This window comes from Ranitomeya variabilis, chromosome 7, assembly GCF_051348905.1.
Source record: "Ranitomeya variabilis isolate aRanVar5 chromosome 7, aRanVar5.hap1, whole genome shotgun sequence".
Lineage (NCBI taxonomy): Eukaryota > Metazoa > Chordata > Amphibia > Anura > Dendrobatidae > Ranitomeya > Ranitomeya variabilis.
This window is the reverse complement of record NC_135238.1, coordinates 13,735,798-13,761,161: the sequence shown is the minus strand read 5'-3', so window position 1 is coordinate 13,761,161 and position 25,364 is coordinate 13,735,798. Positions and strand designations below refer to the sequence as shown.

At 43.1% G+C, this 25,364-nt stretch overlaps 1 protein-coding gene across 1 annotated transcript in view; it reads right to left on the bottom strand.

The window, feature by feature from the left end:
- The window catches only part of LOC143786158 (uncharacterized), a 48,926-nt gene extending 24,287 nt beyond the window's left edge, over positions 1–24,639 (bottom strand). The window contains 2 exon segments of the mRNA XM_077275448.1: positions 23,027–23,927; positions 23,929–24,639. Coding sequence (XP_077131563.1) covers positions 23,027–23,927; positions 23,929–24,572 — 1,545 coding nt within the window. The 5' untranslated portion in view covers positions 24,573–24,639.
- Between the last annotated feature and the right edge of the window lie 725 nt (positions 24,640–25,364).

The following is a 25,364-nucleotide window of genomic DNA, read 5'->3' as shown; positions in this document are numbered from 1 at the left end:
GATACCAGTACATAGAAGGATCAGTATACAGCACTGATAACATGGTGTCTGATACCAGTACATAGAAGGATCAGTATACAGCACTGATAACATGGTGGTCCGATACCAGTACATAGAAGGATCAGTATACAGCGCTGATAACGTGGTGTCCGATACCAGTACATAGAAGGATCAGTATACAGCGCTGATAACATGGTGTCTGATACCAGTACATAGAAGGATCAGTAGACAGCACTGATAACATGGTGTCTGATACCAGCGCTCATAGAAGGATCAGTATACAGCGCTGATAACATGGTGTCTGATACCAGTACATAGAAGGATCAGTATACAGCGCTGATAACATGGTGTCTGATACCAGTACATAGAAGGATCAGTAGACAGCACTGATAACATGGTGTCTGATACCAGTACATAGAAGGATCAGTAGACAGCACTGATAACATGGTGTCTGATACCAGCGCTCATAGAAGGATCAGTATACAGCGCTGATAACATGGTGTCTGATACCAGTACATAGAAGGATCAGTATACAGCACTGATAACATGGTGTCTGATACCAGTACATAGAAGGATCAGTATACAGCACTGATAACATGGTGTCTGATACCAGTACATAGAAGGATCAGTATACAGCACTGATAACATGGTGTCTGATACCAGTACATAGAAGGATCAGTATACAGCACTGATAACATGGTGTCTGATACCAGTACATAGAAGGATCAGTATACAGCACTGATAACATGGTGTCTGATACCAGTACATAGAAGGATCAGTATACAGCGCTGATAACATGGTGTCTGATACCAGTACATGGAAGGATCAGTATACAGCACTGATAACATGGTGTCTGATACCAGTACATTGAAGGATCAGTATACAGCACTGATAACATGGTGTCTGATACCAGCGCTCATAGAAGGATCAGTATACAGCACTGATAACATGGTGTCTGATACCAGTACATAGAAGGATCAGTATACAGCGCTGATAACATGGTGTCTGATACCAGTACACAGAAGGATCAGTATACAGCACTGATAACATGGTGTCTGATACCAGTACATAGAAGGATCAGTATACAGCACTGATAACATGGTGTCTGATACCAGTACATAGAAGGATCAGTAGACAGCACTGATAACATGGTGTCTGATACCAGTACATAGAAGGATCAGTATACAGCACTGATAACATGGTGTCTGATACCAGTACATAGAAGGATCAGTATACAGCACTGATAACATGGTGGTCCGATACCAGTACATAGAAGGATCAGTATACAGCACTGATAACATGGTGTCTGATACCAGTACATTGAAGGATCAGTATACAGCACTGATAACATGGTGTCTGATACCAGTACATTGAAGGATCAGTATACAGCACTGATAACATGGTGTCTGATACCAGTACATAGAAGGATCAGTATACAGCGCTGATAACATGGTGTCTGATACCAGTACACAGAAGGATCAGTATACAGCACTGATAACATGGTGTCTGATACCAGTACATAGAAGGATCAGTATACAGCACTGATAACATGGTGGTCTGATACCAGTACATAGAAGGATCAGTATACAGCACTGATACCAGTACATAGAAGGATCAGTATACAGCACTGATAACATGGTGTCTGATACCAGTACATAGAAGGATCAGTATACAGCACTGATAACATGGTGTCTGATACCAGTACACAGAAGGATCAGTATACAGCGCTGATAACATGGTGTCCGATACCAGTACATAGAAGGATCAGTATACAGCACTGATAACATGGTGGTCTGATACCAGTACATAGAAGGATCAGTATACAGCGCTGATAACATGGTGTCTGATACCAGTACATTGAAGGATCAGTATACAGCACTGATAACATGGTGTCTGATACCAGTACATAGAAGGATCAGTATACAGCGCTGATAACATGGTGTCTGATACCAGTACACAGAAGGATCAGTATACAGCACTGATAACATGGTGTCTGATACCAGTACATTGAAGGATCAGTATACAGCACTGATAACATGGTGTCTGATACCAGTACATGGAAGGATCAGTATACAGCACTGATAACATGGTGTCTGATACCAGTACATTGAAGGATCAGTATACAGCACTGATAACATGGTGTCTGATACCAGTACATAGAAGGATCAGTATACAGCGCTGATAACATGGTGTCTGATACCAGTACACAGAAGGATCAGTATACAGCGCTGATAACATGGTGTCTGATACCAGTACATAGAAGGATCAGTATACAGCACTGATACCAGTACATAGAAGGATCAGTATACAGCGCTGATAACGTGGTGTCCGATACCAGTACATAGAAGGATCAGTATACAGCGCTGATAACATGGTGGTCTGATACCAGTACATAGAAGGATCAGTAGACAGCACTGATAACATGGTGTCTGATACCAGTACATAGAAGGATCAGTAGACAGCACTGATAACATGGTGTCTGATACCAGTACATAGAAGGATCAGTATACAGCACTGATAACATGGTGTCTGATACCAGTACATAGAAGGATCAGTATACAGCACTGATAACATGGTGTCTGATACCAGTACATAGAAGGATCAGTATACAGCACTGATAACATGGTGTCTGATACCAGTACATAGAAGGATCAGTATACAGCACTGATAACATGGTGTCTGATACCAGTACATAGAAGGATCAGTATACAGCGCTGATAACATGGTGTCTGATACCAGTACACAGAAGGATCAGTATACAGCGCTGATAACATGGTGTCTGATACCAGTACATAGAAGGATCAGTATACAGCACTGATAACATGGTGGTCTGATACCAGTACATAGAAGGATCAGTATACAGCACTGATAATATGGTGTCTGATACCAGTACACAGAAGGATCAGTATACAGCGCTGATAACATGGTGTCCGATACCAGTACATAGAAGGATCAGTATACAGCGCTGATAACATGGTGGTCTGATACCAGTACATTGAAGGATCAGTATACAGCACTGATAACATGGTGTCTGATACCAGTACATGGAAGGATCAGTATACAGCACTGATAACATGGTGTCTGATACCAGTACATTGAAGGATCAGTATACAGCACTGATAACATGGTGTCTGATACCAGTACATAGAAGGATCAGTATACAGCGCTGATAACATGGTGTCTGATACCAGTACACAGAAGGATCAGTATACAGCACTGATAACATGGTGTCCGATACCAGTACATAGAAGGATCAGTATACAGCGCTGATAACATGGTGTCTGATACCAGTACATAGAAGGATCAGTATACAGCACTGATTACATGGTGGTCTGATACCAGTACATAGAAGGATCAGTATACAGCACTGATACCAGTACATAGAAGGATCAGTATACAGCGCTGATAACGTGGTGTCCGATACCAGTACATAGAAGGATCAGTATACAGCGCTGATAACATGGTGGTCTGATACCAGTACATAGAAGGATCAGTAGACAGCACTGATAACATGGTGTCTGATACCAGTACATAGAAGGATCAGTAGACAGCACTGATAACATGGTGTCTGATACCAGTACATAGAAGGATCAGTATACAGCGCTGATAACATGGTGTCTGATACCAGTACATGGAAGGATCAGTATACAGCACTGATAACATGGTGTCTGATACCAGTACATTGAAGGATCAGTATACAGCACTGATAACATGGTGTCTGATACCAGTACATAGAAGGATCAGTATACAGCGCTGATAACATGGTGTCTGATACCAGTACACAGAAGGATCAGTATACAGCACTGATAACATGGTGTCTGATACCAGTACATAGAAGGATCAGTATACAGCACTGATTACATGGTGGTCTGATACCAGTACATAGAAGGATCAGTATACAGCACTGATACCAGTACATAGAAGGATCAGTATACAGCACTGATAACATGGTGTCTGATACCAGTACATAGAAGGATCAGTATACAGCACTGATAACATGGTGTCTGATACCAGTACATAGAAGGATCAGTATACAGCACTGATAACATGGTGTCCGATACCAGTACATAGAAGGATCAGTATACAGCACTGATAACATGGTGTCTGATACCAGTACATAGAAGGATCAGTATACAGCGCTGATAACATGGTGGTCTGATACTAGTACATAGAAGGATCAGTATACAGCACTGATTACATGGTGGTCTGATACTAGTACATAGAAGGATCAGTATACAGCACTGATTACATGGTGGTCTGATACCAGTACATAGAAGGATCAGTATACAGCACTGATACCAGTACATAGAAGGATCAGTATACAGCACTGATAACATGGTGTCTGATACCAGTACATAGAAGGATCAGTATACAGCACTGATAACATGGTGGTCTGATACCAGTACATAGAAGGATCAGTATACAGCACTGATAACATGGTGGTCTGATACCAGTACATAGAAGGATCAGTATACAGCACTGATTACATGGTGGTCTGATACCAGTACATAGAAGGATCAGTATACAGCACTGATACCAGTACATAGAAGGATCAGTATACAGCACTGATAACATGGTGTCTGATACCAGTACATAGAAGGATCAGTATACAGCACTGATAACATGGTGGTCTGATACCAGTACATAGAAGGATCAGTATACAGCACTGATAACATGGTGGTCTGATACCAGTACATAGAAGGATCAGTATACAGCACTGATAACATGGTGGTCTGATACCAGTACATAGAAGGATCAGTATACAGCGCTGATAACATGGGGTCTGATACCAGTACATAGAAGGATCAGTATACAGCGCTGATAACATGGTGTCTGATACCAGTACATAGAAGGATCAGTATACAGCACTGATAACATGGTGTCTGATACCAGTACATAGAAGGATCAGTATACAGCACTGATAACATGGTGGTCTGATACCAGTACATAGAAGGATCAGTATACAGCACTGATAACATGGTGTCTGATACCAGTACATAGAAGGATCAGTATACAGCGCTGATAACATGGTGTCTGATACCAGTACATAGAAGGATCAGTATACAGCACTGATAACATGGTGTCTGATACCAGTACATAGAAGGATCAGTATACAGCGCTGATAACATGGTGTCTGATACCAGTACATAGAAGGATCAGTATACAGCACTGATAACATGGTGGTCTGATACTAGTACATAGAAGGATCAGTATACAGCGCTGATAACATGGTGTCTGATACCAGTACATAGAAGGATCAGTATACAGCACTGATAACATGGTGTCTGATACCAGTACATAGAAGGATCCGTATACAGCACTGATAACATGGTGTCTGATACCAGTACATAGAAGGATCAGTATACAGCACTGATAACATGGCGGTCTGATACCAGTACATAGAAGGATCCGTATACAGCACTGATAACATGGTGTCTGATACCAGTACATAGAAGGATCAGTATACAGCGCTGATAACATGGTGTCTGATACCAGTACATAGAAGGATCAGTATACAGCACTGATAACATGGTGTCTGATACCAGTACATAGAAGGATCAGTATACAGCACTGATTACATGGTGGTCTGATACCAGTACATGGAAGGATCAGTATACAGCACTGATAACATGGTGTCCGATACCAGTACATAGAAGGATCCGTATACAGCACTGATAACATGGTGTCTGATACCAGTACATAGAAGGATCAGTATACAGCACTGATAACATGGTGTCTGATACCAGTACATAGAAGGATCAGTATACAGCACTGATAACATGGGGTCTGATACCAGTACATAGAAGGGTCAGTATACAGCGCTGATAACATGGGGTCTGATACCAGTACATAGAAGGATCAGTATACAGCACTGATAACATGGTGTCTGATACCAGTACATAGAAGGATCAGTATACAGCACTGATAACATGGTGTCTGATACCAGTACATAGAAGGATCCGTATACAGCACTGATAACATGGTGTCTGATACCAGTACATAGAAGGATCAGTATACAGCACTGATTACATGGTGGTCTGATACCAGTACATAGAAGGATCAGTATACAGCACTGATAACATGGTGGTCTGATACCAGTACATAGAAGGATCAGTATACAGCACTGATAACATGGTGTCCGATACCAGTACATAGAAGGATCAGTATACAGCGCTGATAACGTGGTGTCCGATACCAGTACATAGAAGGATCAGTATACAGCACTGATTACATGGTGGTCTGATACCAGTACATGGAAGGATCAGTATACAGCACTGATAACATGGTGTCTGATACCAGTACATAGAAGGATCAGTATACAGCACTGATAACATGGTGTCTGATACCAGTACATAGAAGGATCAGTATACAGCACTGATACATGGTGTCTGATACCAGTACATAGAAGGCTCAGTATACAGCACTGATAACATGGTGGTCTGATACCAGTACATAGAAGGATCAGTATACAGCACTGATAACATGGTGGTCTGATACCAGTACATAGAAGGATCAGTATACAGCACTGATACATGGTGTCTGATACCAGTACATAGAAGGATCAGTATACAGCACTGATAACATGGTGTCCGATACCAGTACATAGAAGGATCAGTATACAGCGCTGATAACGTGGTGTCCGATACCAGTACATAGAAGGATCAGTAGACAGCACTGATAACATGGTGTCTGATACCAGTACATAGAAGGATCAGTATACAGCACTGATAACATGGTGGTCTGATACCAGTACATAGAAGGATCAGTATACAGCACTGATAACATGGTGTCTGATACCAGTACATAGAAGGATCAGTATACAGCACTGATAACATGGTGTCTGATACCAGTACATAGAAGGATCAGTATACAGCACTGATAACATGGTGTCTGATACCAGTACATAGAAGGATCAGTATACAGCACTGATTACATGGTGGTCTGATACCAGTACATAGAAGGATCAGTATACAGCGCTGATAACGTGGTGTCCGATACCAGTACATAGAAGGATCAGTATACAGCACTGATAACATGGTGTCTGATACCAGTACATAGAAGGATCAGTATACAGCACTGATAACATGGTGTCTGATACCAGTACATAGAAGGATCAGTATACAGCACTGATAACATGGTGTCTGATACCAGTACATAGAAGGATCAGTATACAGCACTGATTACATGGTGGTCTGATACCAGTACATAGAAGGATCAGTAGACAGCACTGATAACATGGTGTCTGATACCAGTACATAGAAGGATCAGTATACAGCACTGATTACATGGTGGTCTGATACCAGTACATAGAAGGATCAGTATACAGCGCTGATAACATGGTGTCTGATACCAGTACATAGAAGGATCAGTATACAGCACTGATAACATGGTGGTCCGATACCAGTACATGGAAGGATCAGTATACAGCACTGATAACATGGTGGTCTGATACCAGTACATAGAAGGATCAGTATACAGCACTGATAACATGGTGTCTGATACCAGTACATAGAAGGATCAGTATACAGCACTGATTACATGGTGGTCTGATACCAGTACATAGAAGGATCAGTAGACAGCACTGATAACATGGTGTCTGATACCAGTACATAGAAGGATCAGTATACAGCACTGATTACATGGTGGTCTGATACCAGTACATAGAAGGATCAGTATACAGCGCTGATAACATGGTGTCTGATACCAGTACATAGAAGGATCAGTATACAGCACTGATAACATGGTGGTCCGATACCAGTACATGGAAGGATCAGTATACAGCACTGATAACATGGTGGTCTGATACCAGTACATAGAAGGATCAGTATACAGCACTGATAACATGGTGTCTGATACCAGTACATAGAAGGATCAGTATACAGCACTGATTACATGGTGGTCTGATACCAGTACATAGAAGGATCAGTATACAGCACTGATAACATGGTGTCTGATACCAGTACATAGAAGGATCAGTATACAGCGCTGATAACGTGGTGGTCTGATACCAGTACATAGAAGGATCAGTATACAGCGCTGATAACGTGGTGTCCGATACCAGTACATAGAAGGATCAGTAGACAGCACTGATAACATGGTGTCTGATACCAGTACATGGAAGGATCAGTATACAGCACTGATAACATGGTGGTCTGATACCAGTACATAGAAGGATCAGTAGACAGCACTGATAACATGGTGGTCCGATACCAGTACATAGAAGGATCAGTATACAGCACTGATAACATGGTGTCTGATACCAGTACATTGAAGGATCAGTATACAGCACTGATTACATGGTGGTCTGATACCAGTACATAGAAGGATCAGTATACAGCACTGATAACGTGGTGGTCCGATACCAGTACATTGAAGGATCAGTATACAGCACTGATTACATGGTGGTCTGATACCAGTACATAGAAGGATCAGTATACAGCGCTGATAACGTGGTGTCCGATACCAGTACATAGAAGGATCAGTAGACAGCACTGATAACATGGTGTCTGATACCAGTACATAGAAGGATCAGTATACAGCACTGATAACATGGTGGTCTGATACCAGTACATAGAAGGATCAGTATACAGCACTGATAACATGGTGTCTGATACCAGTACATAGAAGGATCAGTATACAGCGCTGATAACGTGGTGTCCGATACCAGTACATAGAAGGATCAGTAGACAGCACTGATAACATGGTGTCTGATACCAGTACATGGAAGGATCAGTATACAGCACTGATAACATGGTGGTCTGATACCAGTACATAGAAGGATCAGTATACAGCACTGATAACGTGGTGTCCGATACCAGTACATAGAAGGATCAGTAGACAGCACTGATAACATGGTGGTCCGATACCAGTACATAGAAGGATCAGTATACAGCACTGATAACATGGTGGTCTGATACCAGTACATAGAAGGATCAGTATACAGCACTGATAACGTGGTGTCCGATACCAGTACATAGAAGGATCAGTAGACAGCACTGATAACATGGTGGTCCGATACCAGTACATAGAAGGATCAGTATACAGCACTGATTACATGGTGGTCTGATACCAGTACATAGAAGGATCAGTATACAGCACTGATAACATGGTGGTCCGATACCAGTACATTGAAGGATCAGTATACAGCACTGATTACATGGTGGTCTGATACCAGTACATAGAAGGATCAGTATACAGCACTGATTACATGGTGTCTGATACCAGTACATAGAAGGATCAGTATACAGCACTGATAACATGGTGTCTGATACCAGTACATAGAAGGATCAGTATACAGCACTGATAACATGGTGTCTGATACCAGTACATAGAAGGATCAGTATACAGCACTGATAACATGGTGTCTGATACCAGTACATGGAAGGATCAGTATACAGCACTGATAACATGGTGTCTGATACCAGTACATTGAAGGATCAGTATACAGCACTGATTACATGGTGGTCTGATACCAGTACATAGAAGGATCCGTATACAGCGCTGATAACATGGTGGTCTGATACCAGTACATAGAAGGATCAGTATACAGCACTGATAACATGGTGTCTGATACCAGTACATGGAAGGATCAGTATACAGCACTGATACCATGGTGTCTGATACCAGTACATAGAAGGATCAGTATACAGCACTGATAACATGGTGGTCTGATACCAGTACATAGAAGGATCCGTATACAGCGCTGATAACATGGTGTCTGATACCAGTACATAGAAGGATCAGTATACAGCACTGATAACATGGTGTCTGATACCAGTACATTGAAGGATCAGTATACAGCACTGATTACATGGTGGTCTGATACCAGTACATAGAAGGATCCGTATACAGCACTGATAACATGGTGGTCTGATACCAGTACATAGAAGGATCAGTATACAGCACTGATAACATGGTGTCTGATACCAGTACATAGAAGGATCAGTATACAGCGCTGATAACATGGTGGTCTGATACCAGTACATAGAAGGATCAGTATACAGCACTGATAACATGGTGGTCTGATACCAGTACATAGAAGGATCAGTATACAGCGCTGATAACATGGGGTCTGATACCAGTACACAGAAGGATCAGTATACAGCGCTGATAACATGGTGGTCTGATACCAGTACATGGAAGGATCAGTATACAGCACTGATAACATGGTGTCTGATACCAGCGCTCATAGAAGGATCAGTATACAGCACTGATAACATGGTGGTCTGATACCAGTACATAGAAGGATCAGTATACAGCGCTGATAACATGGTGTCTGATACCAGTACATGGAAGGATCAGTATACAGCACTGATAACATGGTGTCTGATACCAGTACATAGAAGGATCAGTACACAGCACTGATAACATGGTGTCTGATACCAGTACATAGAAGGATCAGTATACAGCACTGATAACATGGTGTCTGATACCAGTACATAGAAGGATCAGTATACAGCACTGATAACATGGTGGTCTGATACCAGTACATAGAAGGATCAGTATACAGCACTGATAACATGGTGTCTGATACCAGTACATAGAAGGATCAGTATACAGCGCTGATAACATGGTGGTCTGATACCAGTACATAGAAGAATCAGTATACAGCACTGATAACATGGTGTCTGATACCAGTACATAGAAGGATCAGTATACAGCACTGATAACATGGTGTCTGATACCAGCGCTCATAGAAGGATCAGTATACAGCGCTGATAACATGGTGGTCTGATACCAGTACATAGAAGGATCAGTATACAGCACTGATAACATGGTGTCTGATACCAGTACATAGAAGGATCAGTATACAGCGCTGATAACATGGTGTCTGATACCAGTACATAGAAGGATCAGTATACAGCACTGATAACATGGTGTCCGATACCAGTACATAGAAGGATCAGTATACAGCACTGATAACATGGTGTCTGATACCAGTACATAGAAGGATCAGTATACAGCACTGATAACATGGTGGTCTGATACCAGTACATAGAAGGATCAGTATACAGCGCTGATAACATGGTGTCTGATACCAGTACATGGAAGGATCAGTATACAGCACTGATAACATGGTGTCTGATACCAGTACATAGAAGGATCAGTACACAGCACTGATAACATGGTGTCTGATACCAGTACATAGAAGGATCAGTATACAGCGCTGATAACATGGTGTCTGATACCAGTACATTGAAGGATCAGTATACAGCACTGATAACATGGTGGTCTGATACCAGTACATAGAAGGATCCGTATACAGCGCTGATAACATGGTGGTCTGATACCAGTACATAGAAGGATCCGTATACAGCGCTGATAACATGGTGTCTGATACCAGTACATAGAAGGATCCGTATACAGCACTGATAACATGGTGGTCTGATACCAGTACATAGAAGGATCCGTATACAGCGCTGATAACATGGTGTCTGATACCAGTACATAGAACAGTGATGGGCAACCTTTTGAGCTTGGTGTGTCAAAATTCGCCAAAAAAACGAGCATAACTTGGGTGGTGTGTCACCTTGATAAAAAAAAACATAATTTTGCGACATGTATAGTTTAAATAACAAATATGTATAATTATAATTATTTAACTTACCTGCTTAGTGACTTCTTTGTTCATCTGTCAGTTGTTTTCTTTTGTTGGTCTTGCTCTTGCTATTATTTAACTTGTGTGGGGTGCCGTGAACTAAGATAAGTGAGGGGGAGGGGGAATTCTTGCGATGGCGAACCTGTGGCATTCCAGCTGTTGCAAAACTACAATTCCCATCATGTCTTCACAGCCAAAGCTTTTGCTTGGAATGGCCAGGCATGATGGGAATTGTAGTTTTGCAACAGCTGGACTGCCACAGATTCGCCATCACTAAATTTAGTGACTTTTTTGTTGCTGAATTTCACTAGCTAAATGTTCAATTGAAGGTTGGTATTTTGTACACTTCAAGCCCAAGCAAGCGCTACTAAGTTCATCTGTCAATCTGTTTCTTTTGTTGGTTTTGATATTATTTAATGCTGAGAATAAGGTCTCACAAAAGTAGGTAGAGGGAAAAATAGTGAGTAAAGCCATTGCTATATTTTTCAGGGTGCTAAAAGTGTCTGGTAACCTATTCCAGGCACTTCAAATTTCCTGTTCATAGTGGCACTCCTCTTGATTCTCCAAGCGGCACCTTTCTAGATTCTCAAGCTTTGACCTCAAGTCAACAAACACCTGAGCCCAGATGCTGTCCTGAAATTCTGCAAGTTGCATCTCCAAATCATCAATTTGTATCCACTGGAAACCATTTAATTCCAAACTCCTGTAGACTACTACATCAGGATACTTAATTATTTTCATGGTCTGTTCTAGGCTTCTAAATTGATGAAATCTATCACTGAACTGGTCAAGTAACGAGTCTAAAACATGCTGGTACTGTATATGCAAGGGTTCCATTTCATTTTGTACAGCTGCACTGGCCTTCTCAAAATACTTTGTTACTCGAGGAAAATACTTATAAGTTTTAGTTTCTACATCTCGCTTGAAAATTTTAAGTTTACTTTCAAAAGCTTTTATGTATCCAAACATAACGTCAATACTTTTGCCAAAACCTTGTAGCTTTAAGTTCAGTTCATTAATATGAACAGAGAGATCTGTAAAAAACATCAGGTTGTTGACCCACGTAGAATCATAGAGCTGAGGAAAGTTTCCCAGATCCTTATCCTCAAGAAATACCTTAATTTCTTCAAAGCACTCCACAAAGCACTCAAGAACTTTGCCTCGGCTCAGCCATCTTACATTATTGTACATCAGCAGTCCACTGTAGGTGGAATCAACCTCCAGTAAAAGTGCAGAAAATTCTCGCTTGCGAAGGGGGCGAGCAGCTATTAAATTAACTATTTTTGTAACAACTGACATTAAGTCGTTTAAGTCAGTGAATCCTGCTTTGGCACATAAAGCCTCCTGATGGATAATGCAATGAAAAGGCACAATCGGATGTCCAATACCTTCCGTAAACAATTTAACAAATCCGACTTTTTTCCCCACCATGTTTGGTGCCCCATCTGTCGTTACTGACACAACTTTAGAAATATCAATGCTTAGGTCACAGAATGTTTGCATAACAACCTTACATATTTCACTTCCTGATGTACTTGTTGGCACTGATACTAACTGTATCAACTCTTCTCTCATTGTGAGACCATCAGAATATCGACCAATAATGGCCAACTGAGCATGTGATGTGACATCAGTAGTTTCATCAAGAGAGATCGAAAAATATTTACAATTACTTATGTCTCTCTTTAATTGATGTTGTACGTTTGTGTTCAGTCTCATTATTCGGTCTTTTATGATATTTCTACTCAGTGGTAACTCAGATATTCTCTTAATAATTGCATCTTTATTCTGCATATCATGAAATAGAACTGGTGCACATCTTAAGAGAGTATCTTTAATAAATTCTCCCTCACTGAGTGCTTTTCCATGCTGAGCTATGGAGTGAGCAATGCTCAGACTTGCAGATGTTAAATTTGTAGAGCTTTTTACAAATTTAAGGATGGAATTAGATTGGCTCTTATGAAGGTGTAGCTGCCTGGAAATGTATTCCTTCCTTTCATCCTCACTTTTTTTCAAGAGCTGGGAATGATTAGTTTCAAAATGTCTATTTACATTCCACGTTCTGCTTACTACCGTTTCACTACATAGAACGCAAAATGATCTGCCATTTTTTTCTATAATGCCGTACATCTCAGTCCATGACTCTTGAAAGGGTCGGCTACTGCTACTACCACTCCCTTTACTCAACTTTGGTTTCTTATTTTGTGGCTTCTCCATGAGAGAATATTTATAGTTAGCCCTGCAATTAGCAGAAATAGGGGTTAATAAGGATGCACCACAAACAGTAATGGTGGTGAAATTGAGTCTGTACTGCAAGATGGCGTTCCTAATGGCGGGAAACGGCACCCATAGCACAGGCCTCTTCCAGCCTCCCCCTCACTTATCTTAGTTAATTGGCCAATGACACCCCACAGTTCACTGGATGATGGTTGCTGCCTGCAGACAGCAATCACAGGGCCTCCGGACAGCTATCTCCTCAGGCCTCAGAAGTGCAGCCTGGGACTTCTGGTTGGCGCAGCAGGGAGCAGCGCAATGTCGCCCAAACAACACAGATCCGACGCAGAGGCCTGGGACTTCCGGGAGCTGCGCCTGGCCTACCGGAAGTCCCAGGCCTAGACGCTCTGCACCGGAGCTCTGTTGTTTGGACCCACAGACCTCCTGCATGGCATCCGATCCGATAAAAAATCGGATCGGATGCCATTGTTGAGCATTCCGATACCGCAAGTATCGGGTATCGGCCGATATTTGCTGTATCGGAATTCCGATACCGAGATCCGATACTTTTGTGGTATCGGGTATCGGTATCGAAACAACATTAATGTGTAAAATAAAGAATTAAAATAAAAAATATTGCTATACTCACCTCTCCGACGCAGCCTGGACCTCACCGAGGGAACCGGCAGCGTTGTTTGCTTAAAAATCGCGCTTTTCCTTCCTTACGTGAAGTCCCGGCTTGTGATTGGTCGCGTGCCGCCCATGTGACCGCGACGCGACCAATCACAAGCCAGAACGTGATTTTAAAATCCTGAAGGACCTAAAATTACGTCACGGCTTGCTGTGATTGGTCGCGTCGTGGCCACATGGGCGGCACGCGACCAATCACAAGCCGGGACTTCACGTAAGGAAGGAAAAGCGCGATTTTTAAGCAAACAACGCTGCCGGTTCCCTCGGTGAGGTCCAGGCTGCGTCGGAGAGGTGAGTATAGCAATATTTTTTATTTTAATTCTTTATTTCACACATTAATATGGTTCCCAGGGCCTGAAGGAGAGTTTCCTCTCCTTCAGACCCTGGGAAAGAAGCAATTTCTATGGGGCCGCGGCCGGCGTGTCACTGAAAATGACTACGCGTGTCAGCACTGACACGCGTGTCATAGGTTCGCCATCACTGACATAGAAGGATCAGTATACAGCACTGATAACATGGTGTCTGATACCAGTACATAGAAGGATCAGTATACAGCGCTGATAACATGGTGTCTGATACCAGTACATAGAAGGATCAGTATACAGCACTGATAACATGGTGTCTGATACCAGTACATAGAAGGATCAGTATACAGCACTGATAACATGGTGGTCTGATACCAGTACATAGAAGGATCAGTATACAGCACTGATAACATGGTGTCTGATACCAGTACATAGAAGGATCCGTATACAGCACTGATAACATGGTGTCTGATACCAGTACATAGAAGGATCCGTATACAGCACTGATAACATGGTGTCTGATACCAGTACATAGAAGGATCAGTATACAGCACTGATAACATGGTATCTGATACCAGTACATAGAAGGATCAGTATACAGCGCTGATAACATGGTGGTCTGATACCAGTACATAGAAGGATCAGTATACAGCACTGATAACATGGTGGTCTGATACCAGTACATAGAAGGATCAGTATACAGCACTGATAACATGGTGTCTGATACCAGTACATAGAAGGATCAGTATACAGCACTGATAACATGGTGGTCTGATACCAGTACATAGAAGGATCAGTATACAGCACTGATAACATGGTGGTCTGATACCAGTACATAGAAGGATCAGTATACAGCACTGATAACATGGTGTCTGATACCAGTACATAGAAGGATCCGTATACAGCACTGATAACATGGTGTCTGATACCAGTACATAGAAGGATCAGTATACAGCACTGATAACATGGTGTCTGATACCAGTACATAGAAGGATCAGTATACAGCACTGATAACATGGTGTCTGATACCAGTACATAGAAGGATCCGTATACAGCACTGATAACATGGTGTCTGATACCAGTACATAGAAGGATCAGTATACAGCACTGATAACATGGTGTCTGATACCAGTACATAGAAGGATCAGTATACAGTGCTGATAACATGGTGTCTGATACCAGTACATAGAAGGATCAGTATACAGCACTGATAACATGGTGTCTGATACCAGTACATAGAAGGATCAGTATACAGCACTGATAACATGGTGGTCTGATACCAGTACATAGAAGGATCAGTATACAGCACTGATAACATGGTGGTCTGATACCAGTACATAGAAGGATCAGTATACAGCACTGATAACATGGTGTCTGATACCAGTACATAGAAGGATCAGTATACAGCACTGATACATGGTGTCTGATACCAGTACATAGAAGGATCAGTATACAGCACTGATAACATGGTATATAGCATTGAGGCCATGTACAAGGAGGACAAACAACCTATGGATGGCAGCATCAAGGCTGTTCTTCTCGTGCCAGTGTCTATACTTCATGTTTCCTCTCAGCTCCACCATATTGAACAAAGTAAGAAGTGTTATCTATCTACACAAAATGTCTCACCTTATCTTGCTCCTCCTGTCACACACTTCTCCAAGGAAGCTGCAGACAATACATGTAGAATATAATACCTGTGTGTGGTGACAGCCATGTCTTCAGGGAATACACAGGAGCAGCAAGGGAGACACATGAGGTAAATGGCAGGACACACACAATGTCTGAGGTAAAACTACCGTCTTTATGTGAGGTAGAAGACACTATACTAATACATGGTGAGCGAAATGAATGTTGCCATGTTCTGGGAGGTGATATCCCCTGTATTATACTCCCTGAGGCGATACACATATTTCAGCTATTTTTTCTTGTGAGAGAAATTGAACAAAATGGCTGTCCTTATCATGCTTTTCCTGACACACAGTCCCCGTCACACCAGGTTTCATGAGGAAGCTGCAGACATAAATGTAGCATAAAATACCATTGCTGTATGAGGTGTCGGCCATGTTTGTAATCTGAATACAGGAGCAGTGAGTGAGGCAGATACATGAGGTGAATGGCGGAGGAGCACAGTGTCTGAGGTAAAATTTTCCTCTGTACATGAGGTAGATGAAACTACACTAATGCATGGTGATGCCACATTCTGTCAGATGACAGCCCCTTTATTATACTCCCTGAGGCTGTAGACATGTTTCTGCCATTTCCTCTAGTGAGAGAAAACACACAAAATGGCTGTCCTTATCCTGATCCTCCTTGTCCTCACGTCACTACTCTCAAAGGCATCATGATGCAGAGCAAAACAGCAATGGAGGCTGGAATGGAGGATTGTCCTCTTCCACAAATAATCACTTTTTCAATATACTGCCATAACACAGAAGTGATGGCTTTTTATGAAGCCTCTGGCCAAGCTTCTTGGGAGTACAAAGATGGTGACCACAATAGGGCCCCCACCTACATGGCAACCTATCGGCACCAATTGATTCTGGCACCAGGTGGCAGGCCAAGTGTGACAGAAACAATCACATTATTCTATTCTACCACTTACACGCCTCTGTTAGAGAATTTAGCTTCTTTTATTCCAGTTGATTGAGTATTCCATTTTTGTTTGTTTTTCTTTAATCCACCCTACAGTCCTAGAGTTATGAGTTATGGGCCTTTTAAAGGGAATCTGTCACCCCAAAATTCTCTGACCTTTCCCGGCGCCTGCGCACTGCAGTACTTTGCCCTCAACAGGGCCGACAAAGTACGCCTGCGCCGGAGCCGCGGCAGGAAGAAAAGAAGAGGACGCCATGGTACGAAGATGGGAGGCGACAGACTTTTTCAGATTCTGCGCGGAAAAACCCGCACACAAATCTGCAACGTGTGCACATACCCTTATCCTTATCCGTCTCCTCATATATTTACCCCCTCACTTTCTATACTGCCTGCTCACCTGTCTCCTCATACTGTGTCTGCACACATGCCATCATCCTCACTCCCCGAACTGTCAACATACATTTTTCACATCACTACTCATACTGTGTCCGCATACATTCAACCGTTCACTCCTCATACTGTCTGCACCCATCCCCCCATACAGTTTCCTTGTACATGCCCCATTCCCCAGTACCATTTCCTCATACATGCCCCCATTCCCCTGTACTGTTTCCTCATACATGCCCCCCCATTCCCTGTACTGTTTCCTCATACATGCCCCCCATTCCCCCGTACCGTTTCCTCATACATGCCCCCATTCCCTGTACCGTTTCCTCATACATGCCCCCCATTCCCTGTACCGTTTCCTCATACATGCCCCCCATTCCCCTGTACCGTTTCCTCATACATGCCCCCCATTCCCTGTACTGTTTCCTCATACATACCCCCCATTCCTTGTACTGTTTCCTCATACATGCCCCCATTCCCCGTACTGTTTCCTCATACATGCCCCCATTCCCCGAACTGTTTCCTCATACATGCCCCCCATTCCCTGTACTGTTTTCTCATACATGCCCCCATTCCCCGTACTGTTTCCTCATACATGCCCCCATTCCCCGTACTGTTTCCTCATACATGCCCCCATTCCCTGTACTGTTTCCTCATACATGCCCCCCATTCCCTGTACTGTTTCCTCATACATAGCCCTCATTCCCCCGTACTGTTTCCTCATATATGCCCCCCATTCCCTGTACTATTTCCTCATACATGCCCCCATTCCCTGTACTGTTTCCTCATACATGGCCCCATTCCCTGTACTGTTTTCTCATACATGCCCCCATTCCCCGTACTGTTTCCTCATACATGCCCCCATTCCCCGTACTGTTTCCTCATACATGCCCCCCATTCCCTGTACTGTTTTCTCATACATGCCCCCATTCCCCGTACTGTTTCCTCATACATGCCCCCATTCCCTGTACTGTTTCCTCATACATGCCCCCCATTCCCTGTACTGTTTCCTCATACATGGCCCCATTCCCTGTACTGTTTTCTCATACATGCCCCCATTCCCCGTACTGTTTCCTCATACATGCCCCCATTCCCCGTACTGTTTCCTCATACATGCCCCCATTCCCTGTACTGTTTTCTCATACATGCCCCCATTCCCCGTACTGTTTCCTAATACATGCCCCCATTCCCCGTACTGTTTCCTAATACATGCCCCCATTCCCCGTACTGTTTCCTCATACATGCCCCCCATTCCCCTGTACTGTTTCCTAATACATGCCCCCATTCCCCATACTGTTTCCTAATACATAGCCCTCATTCCCCCGTACTGTTTCCTTATACATGCCCCCCATTCCCTGTACTGTTTCCTCATACATGCCCCCCATTCCCTGTACTGTTTCCTCATACATGCCCCCCATTCCCTGTACTGTTTCCTCATACATGCCCCCCATTCCCCTGTACTGTTTCCTAATACATGCCCCCATTCCCCGTACTGTTTCCTCATCCATGCCCCCCATTCCCTGTACTGTTTCCTCATACATACCCCCCATTCCCCTGTACTGTTTCCTCATATATGCCCCCCATTTCCCCCTTTGCTCTTCATTTTGTGTCCTCAAATCTCCCCCACACGTTAAACCGCATACTACTTCCCCAGCAAATTATTGTGAAAAAGATGCCACTTGCTGCTCTGGACTGGTAGAACATTTCCAGCATTTTGCTGTACACATTAAACAATCTTAATTTCCGTAGGAAGTACAGATTTTTCATCCCCTTCTTGTAAATCCGCTCCATATGGCACCTCCAGTCCAGTTTACTGTCCAAGTGGACCCCCAATTATTTGTGCCTCTCGACCTGCTCCAGTTCCTGACCAGCAGTTGTGACAGGTGAACCTTCCATCTTTCTCCCACTATAGTTCACCACCAGCTCCCTAGTTTTATGTTTAGGGGTAAATAGTTTGCCTGGCACCAATCCACAAATTCCGACACCACCCTCCTATATTCCTCCTCACCAAGGCCGCCCTAATACATCTGACTAGCATGGAGTCATCAGAGAATTTTGGCAAAAATAAGATTTATACTGAAAATCTGCGGTATACAACATGAATAGAAAAGGCGACAGCACCGTTCCCTGAGGGGCAGCTACACTGCTCAATAATCTGCAAGAGACCCCCGGTCCCAGCTGTACATACTGGCCGCTCTGACAGGTTGTCTGATTTCTCATCCCCTCCTCCTCCTCCATATCAGTCATCTTTTTGCATAGTAAGAAGGTATTGAACGCACTGGAGAAGTCAAAGAACATTGGGCGCACAGTGGTTCCATCATTGTCCATAAATTAAGGTACTGTATGTAACGGAGACATAACAGCATCGGCCACCCCCAATCTAAGCTGGTGAGCAAACTGTAGGGGGACAGCAAACCCCTCACCCTCGACTCAAGCAAGCACTAATCTTCCCAAGGGCTTCATAACATGCAATGTAAAGGCTACAGGGCGATAGTCGTTTAGGGATGCAGGAAAAGTCTTGGGAACCGGAACCCAGGCAGGAAGTCTTCCATAACACCGGTACCCTCTGTGATTGTAGACTCCAGTTACACAGGCACTGAAAGACAGTACACCCCTGATGTACGCACTTTAAAGGGAACCTGTCATGTCCTTTGTAGCATGTAAACGGTCCCCAATGTGCATCACTAACACTTTTTTTTCATTAAAAACAGCGCTGTAATCATGTGCAAAAAGCACTTTATATAGTTATAATGTACCTGCTCATTTAGTCATAGGGGTGTGCTTCATTGGGTTCAGTCACGGTTGTCACAGCCAACGCGATTTGCATGATGCTCTCAGGGTTGCGCCAACGTCACTAAAATGCGATTTGAAAATCCTGCGCTTGCATAATGTATCATGGAGCCGCGCTTGCGCCGTGTTGATCTGGGAGCTGCACTTGCGCCGTGACGAGCAGCTCCCCACGCGTGAGCCGTGACTAGTGGCTCCGGCCGCCTAGTCAGTGAAGCTTTGTAGTACACACAGTCTCAGTGCGCACCTGCGGGAATCTGCTCATCACGGCGCATGCGCCATTCACCGATCATCACTACAAGAATACAGCACCAAAATAACCATCACTACATGAATACATCACCAGAATACATCACCAGAACCGCCATCAGTTTTGTGCACGCTGTATTTGTCACAAGACGGACACAAAAACCATTAGTTTATCTATAATGAGGGTCTGTTTATTTCCCATGAGGGCATCTGCCAAATGCTGGACACCTTAATTGAAATTATAGTTACGCCTTATTAGTTTCCATAACTATCCTTGGGTTCTACATTTAAAATATAAGACGCCAGAGATAAATCTCTATTTTTTTCTGTATTGTGTAAAAGGCCAGAAAAAATGATTGATTCTGTATTCTGACTCTGATATTACACTCCCTGACCCATCGGTGGGGAAGGGGGGAGGTGCATTAGGGGTCCTGTTACCTTAGTCTACGACCCATTCCTTTGGGGGGGGGGGGGGGGGCACCATTGGCTTCATCTGCCTAGGACAGCAAAATACTTTATCCCGGCCTTATTCTTAGATAGTAAAAATTCTTCCAGTAATTGTAAATCCTTTCTACTTTTCTGTAGTTGGGGGGACGCTGCTCCTGCTGGAGAGGGTTCAGGAGACCAGCGTCCTAGTTCCCCTTTTTTTGTGTCACTTTTTTTAAGAGCACTCAGGTAGACAGCACAAATTCGTCTCCAGAAAATGGCCGACAATTTCAGAATGATTATTTTATTAGAAGTGAACAAGAAAGTAACAATGGAATAATACAAAATCCGTATCTGTAAAGTCAGGATGAAGCCCCCACCTGTAACCCAGCAGCCTGACACAGACAGTAACATACATATAATTCAGCATCGGGTCATGGATTCTGAATTATTAGACATCGAAAAGAGAAATCTATAACATTCTTCTGGATTATTTTTTTTTATTTTATCCACATTGTTTCTGCTTCTTATTTTGTTATTCTCGGTTTATGCCTGAAACAAGTGCCGGATTAGCACATTTTCTGGATTTTAAATATTAAATGTTAAACCCTATTTCCAACTTCACAAAAAAAATAATGTTATTAACCGAATGCATCTAAAGTACAAATTTAAACAACTTTACAATAGGTCTTAATTATTTTTTTCACATACAGCTATACATTTGCATGGTAACAGACCTATGTTTATATATGTTTCCATGGTAACAGACCACAAATCTTGGGTGGTCGGATCCTGCACTCCTGTTTCCTTCTGCCTCCTACTTATTTCTATCCTCATGGGATAATTTACTGAGCATTAAATATGAAAGGAAATGTGATTGCAGGATCTGACTACACTGGCGGAATGTGTTGTCTGTTACCATGGAGACACATAGATCTATACAAAGGTTGTATACACAAAACAATAGTTTTTGTTTTTATTTTTAAATCACCATCTTTTTTTAGATATTTTGGAACAATAACTAATAGTTGGTTGTGAAGATAGACACGTTTTAAGGATTGATGTAACCACACGATGAATAGCTTGGATGACAAATTATGTGCGTATTAGACTCGTGATCTATCTCTAGAAATGATTTATAGAACTTCAATAGGAAAATCCACAAAAAAAAAGGAAATAACGAAACTCTGATGTATACCTTAGGGCTTGTTTCCACATGCGAGAATCACGTCCGTGTCTCGCATGTAGAAACCAAGCTCTGGTGTCTGCACTCCGGAGCAGAGCGTGCGGCCGCATAGGAACACATGGAGCTGCACGCTCCGCTCCAAAGTGCCGGCGCCAGAGCTTGGTTTCCACATGCGAGACACGGACGTGTTTCTCGCAAATGGAAACAAGCCCTTAGAGTAATATGTCGGATAATTCTGGATAAACCTCTTGGGAGGAGACAAAACTCAGATCATGTCTGGATCATGAATACATCAATTACTTGGATGCTCGTTACCTGCAGCCACCACTTGGGGGCGCTCTTTGCATTCCACGTATACAGCACTGTGCTCCCTCTACTGGTGGCCACGGGTAATACGCTATCTCTTAAAATTATGTCTATAGAGATGATCTGTAGAATTGTATAATTATGACAAAAAAAGATTGAAGCACTATACAGAAAAAAACTTAAGTAGCACAGAGTTTTGAATCCGAATATGTAAGGACGATGGAAGGTTGAGATTAATTTTATGGCTTTACAGAGGCCACCTTTATGTAATTATTCCATTATTCTGATTATGGAACCTTCATATAAATATAAGGCGGCATAGAGTGGCTCGGAGAAGGTGTGTAAGTGTCTGATGGGGTCACACACCTGATAGAAGGACAGACGCCCGGCCTCATAATCCAGATAGATCCCCACAACCTGCACAGGAGAATCTGATGCCAGTTCTGTATATATATTGTTATGACTACACCCAAAAGTTTTAATGAACATCAAACCCCAGGATTTCTCATTATAACCAATGTAAAAGTCATTTCCGTTCACCTTCCTCTCCAGACTTTCTTCGGCCACTCCAATAATCCATTTCTCTGCCTGACTCACGTCCACCTCCCAGTAATGTCTCCCAGAGGAGAAGCTGCGGGAACTTAGCACCTGGCGAGATTTGAACCTCTTGGGCCCATCAGGTCTGTTCTGTGATGTAGCGGAATAAGAAGCAGATCTGAGATCCTGAGATATAACAATGTTATTATGGGCCGTGTCTATATCCAGTAATATGTCTGATTTCTCCATCAATGAGAACGGTGTCTTTATCTTCATATCAATCAGATCATCAGCAAAGTTCCCCAGTCCTCTGTGTAATATCTGTGAGACTAGGCCTTCATCCACACATGGAGGATCTCTTACATCACCGATGACCTCACAGCTCCCGTCACTGATGTCACCGGCATTTACGTCTTGTAGAAAGGTCAGTGGATCAGTGATATTACATAATCCTGCAAGATGATTCATGTCCTTGGTCAGTTTGTCCACTTGAAGATCCACCTGTTTGACCAGGTGAGAGACTGAACGTGAGACCTGATTCTTCTGTCTGGAAATCTCTCCCTGGATTCTCTTTTCTAGATCATCCAGCTTCTTCCTGAGATCAGTAAACAGGAGAGCAACTCTGTCACTGAGTCCGGCTGATTTCTGCCCGTTCTGTCCTGTGATCCTTCAGATTCTGGACTCTTTCTTCAACTTCTTCTCTTTTGGATTTCATTGTCTCAAAGACACACTTAATTTCCTTTATCTTCTTCTCATAGGCCACATCCAGTAGCTCCATGTCGTGTCCCTTGTGGTCTCCGGCCAAACAGCAGGACACACAGATACAGGCGGCGTCTATAGGACAGTAGTATTTCAGCACCTCCTTGTGTGTGGAGCATTTTCTTTCCTCCAGAGTATCAGTGGGGTCAACTAAGGTATGTTCTGGTGACTTACTGTGTCTGCTTAGGTGCTTTTCGCAAAAAGACGCCTCACAATGAACACAGGATTTCACAGCCGGGGCAGGAGAATCACAGTAAGTACAGAAGATCCTGGTCTCCTCCATATCAGGCTGAGTAGATGAGAAACGCTCCACTATGTTCCTCAGCTTTCGGTTCTTCTCCAGGTCCGGACGCTCTGGATATTGTGCTCTGCAGTCAGGACAGGAATACCCTCCAGCCGCCTCCTGTGCATCCAGCACACTCACAATACACGAGCGGCAGAAGTTGTGTCCACATCTCAGGGATACGGGATCTGTATAGAGGCTCAGGCAGATGGAGCAGTTCAGCTCATCCCTCAGCTCAGCAGATGCCATTGTGGTGGGAAAGAGCGGGAACTGAAAGTGAAACAGTTTCTTCACACAAGTGGAGAGGAGGGTTTCTCCAGAGCAATTACCTTAACCCCTGCAGCTCTGGAAGCAATAGTCCCACTATGTGTACAGTCAGTAGTCTCAGGTGCTGCAGCTACTTGCAGCATAGTTAATCCTAGTAAATGATGAGAATGAGGTGTATGATCTATATGGGTACAGTCTGCAGCCTCATACTTTATAGATTCATGGAGCCTCTTAGGCTGGTTTCACATTTGCGGTTGTGTCCGCAGCGTTTATGCCGCATACTCCCGCATGCGTTGTCTTTTCCTATCTTTAAACATTAGGGACGCAGGTACATGCGATTGGATGCTTTCTGCCACGTTTGGCGACGCATGCGTCTGCGGCTTGGCACGGTAAACGCAACATGTTGCAATTTCACAGGCGTGAATTTGCCGCCTAGAAATGTATGCGGTAGTTTGCAGAAGAAATGCGTCGAAAAAACGCATTTCAATCAATGAGAACGCATGCGTTTAACTGATAAAAGGAGGGAGTGGGCATTGGCAGTCCATAACTCTTCAGACTGGGAAGAAGATCAGATGCTGGAAAGGACCTGGGAGGAATCTACACTTTGGACAATGCGAGTATCAAAGCCAATGTCTATCTTTTCTTTTCTCTCTCTTTATATGTACTAATAATTTCTGTCTCTTTTTTTCTTGCTGCATTCATCAGAATGTCTTCGTCGTCTTCTTCCGAGGAGCGTCTTCGCCCCCCTGAGCATGGCGGACACGAAAGTGAGGT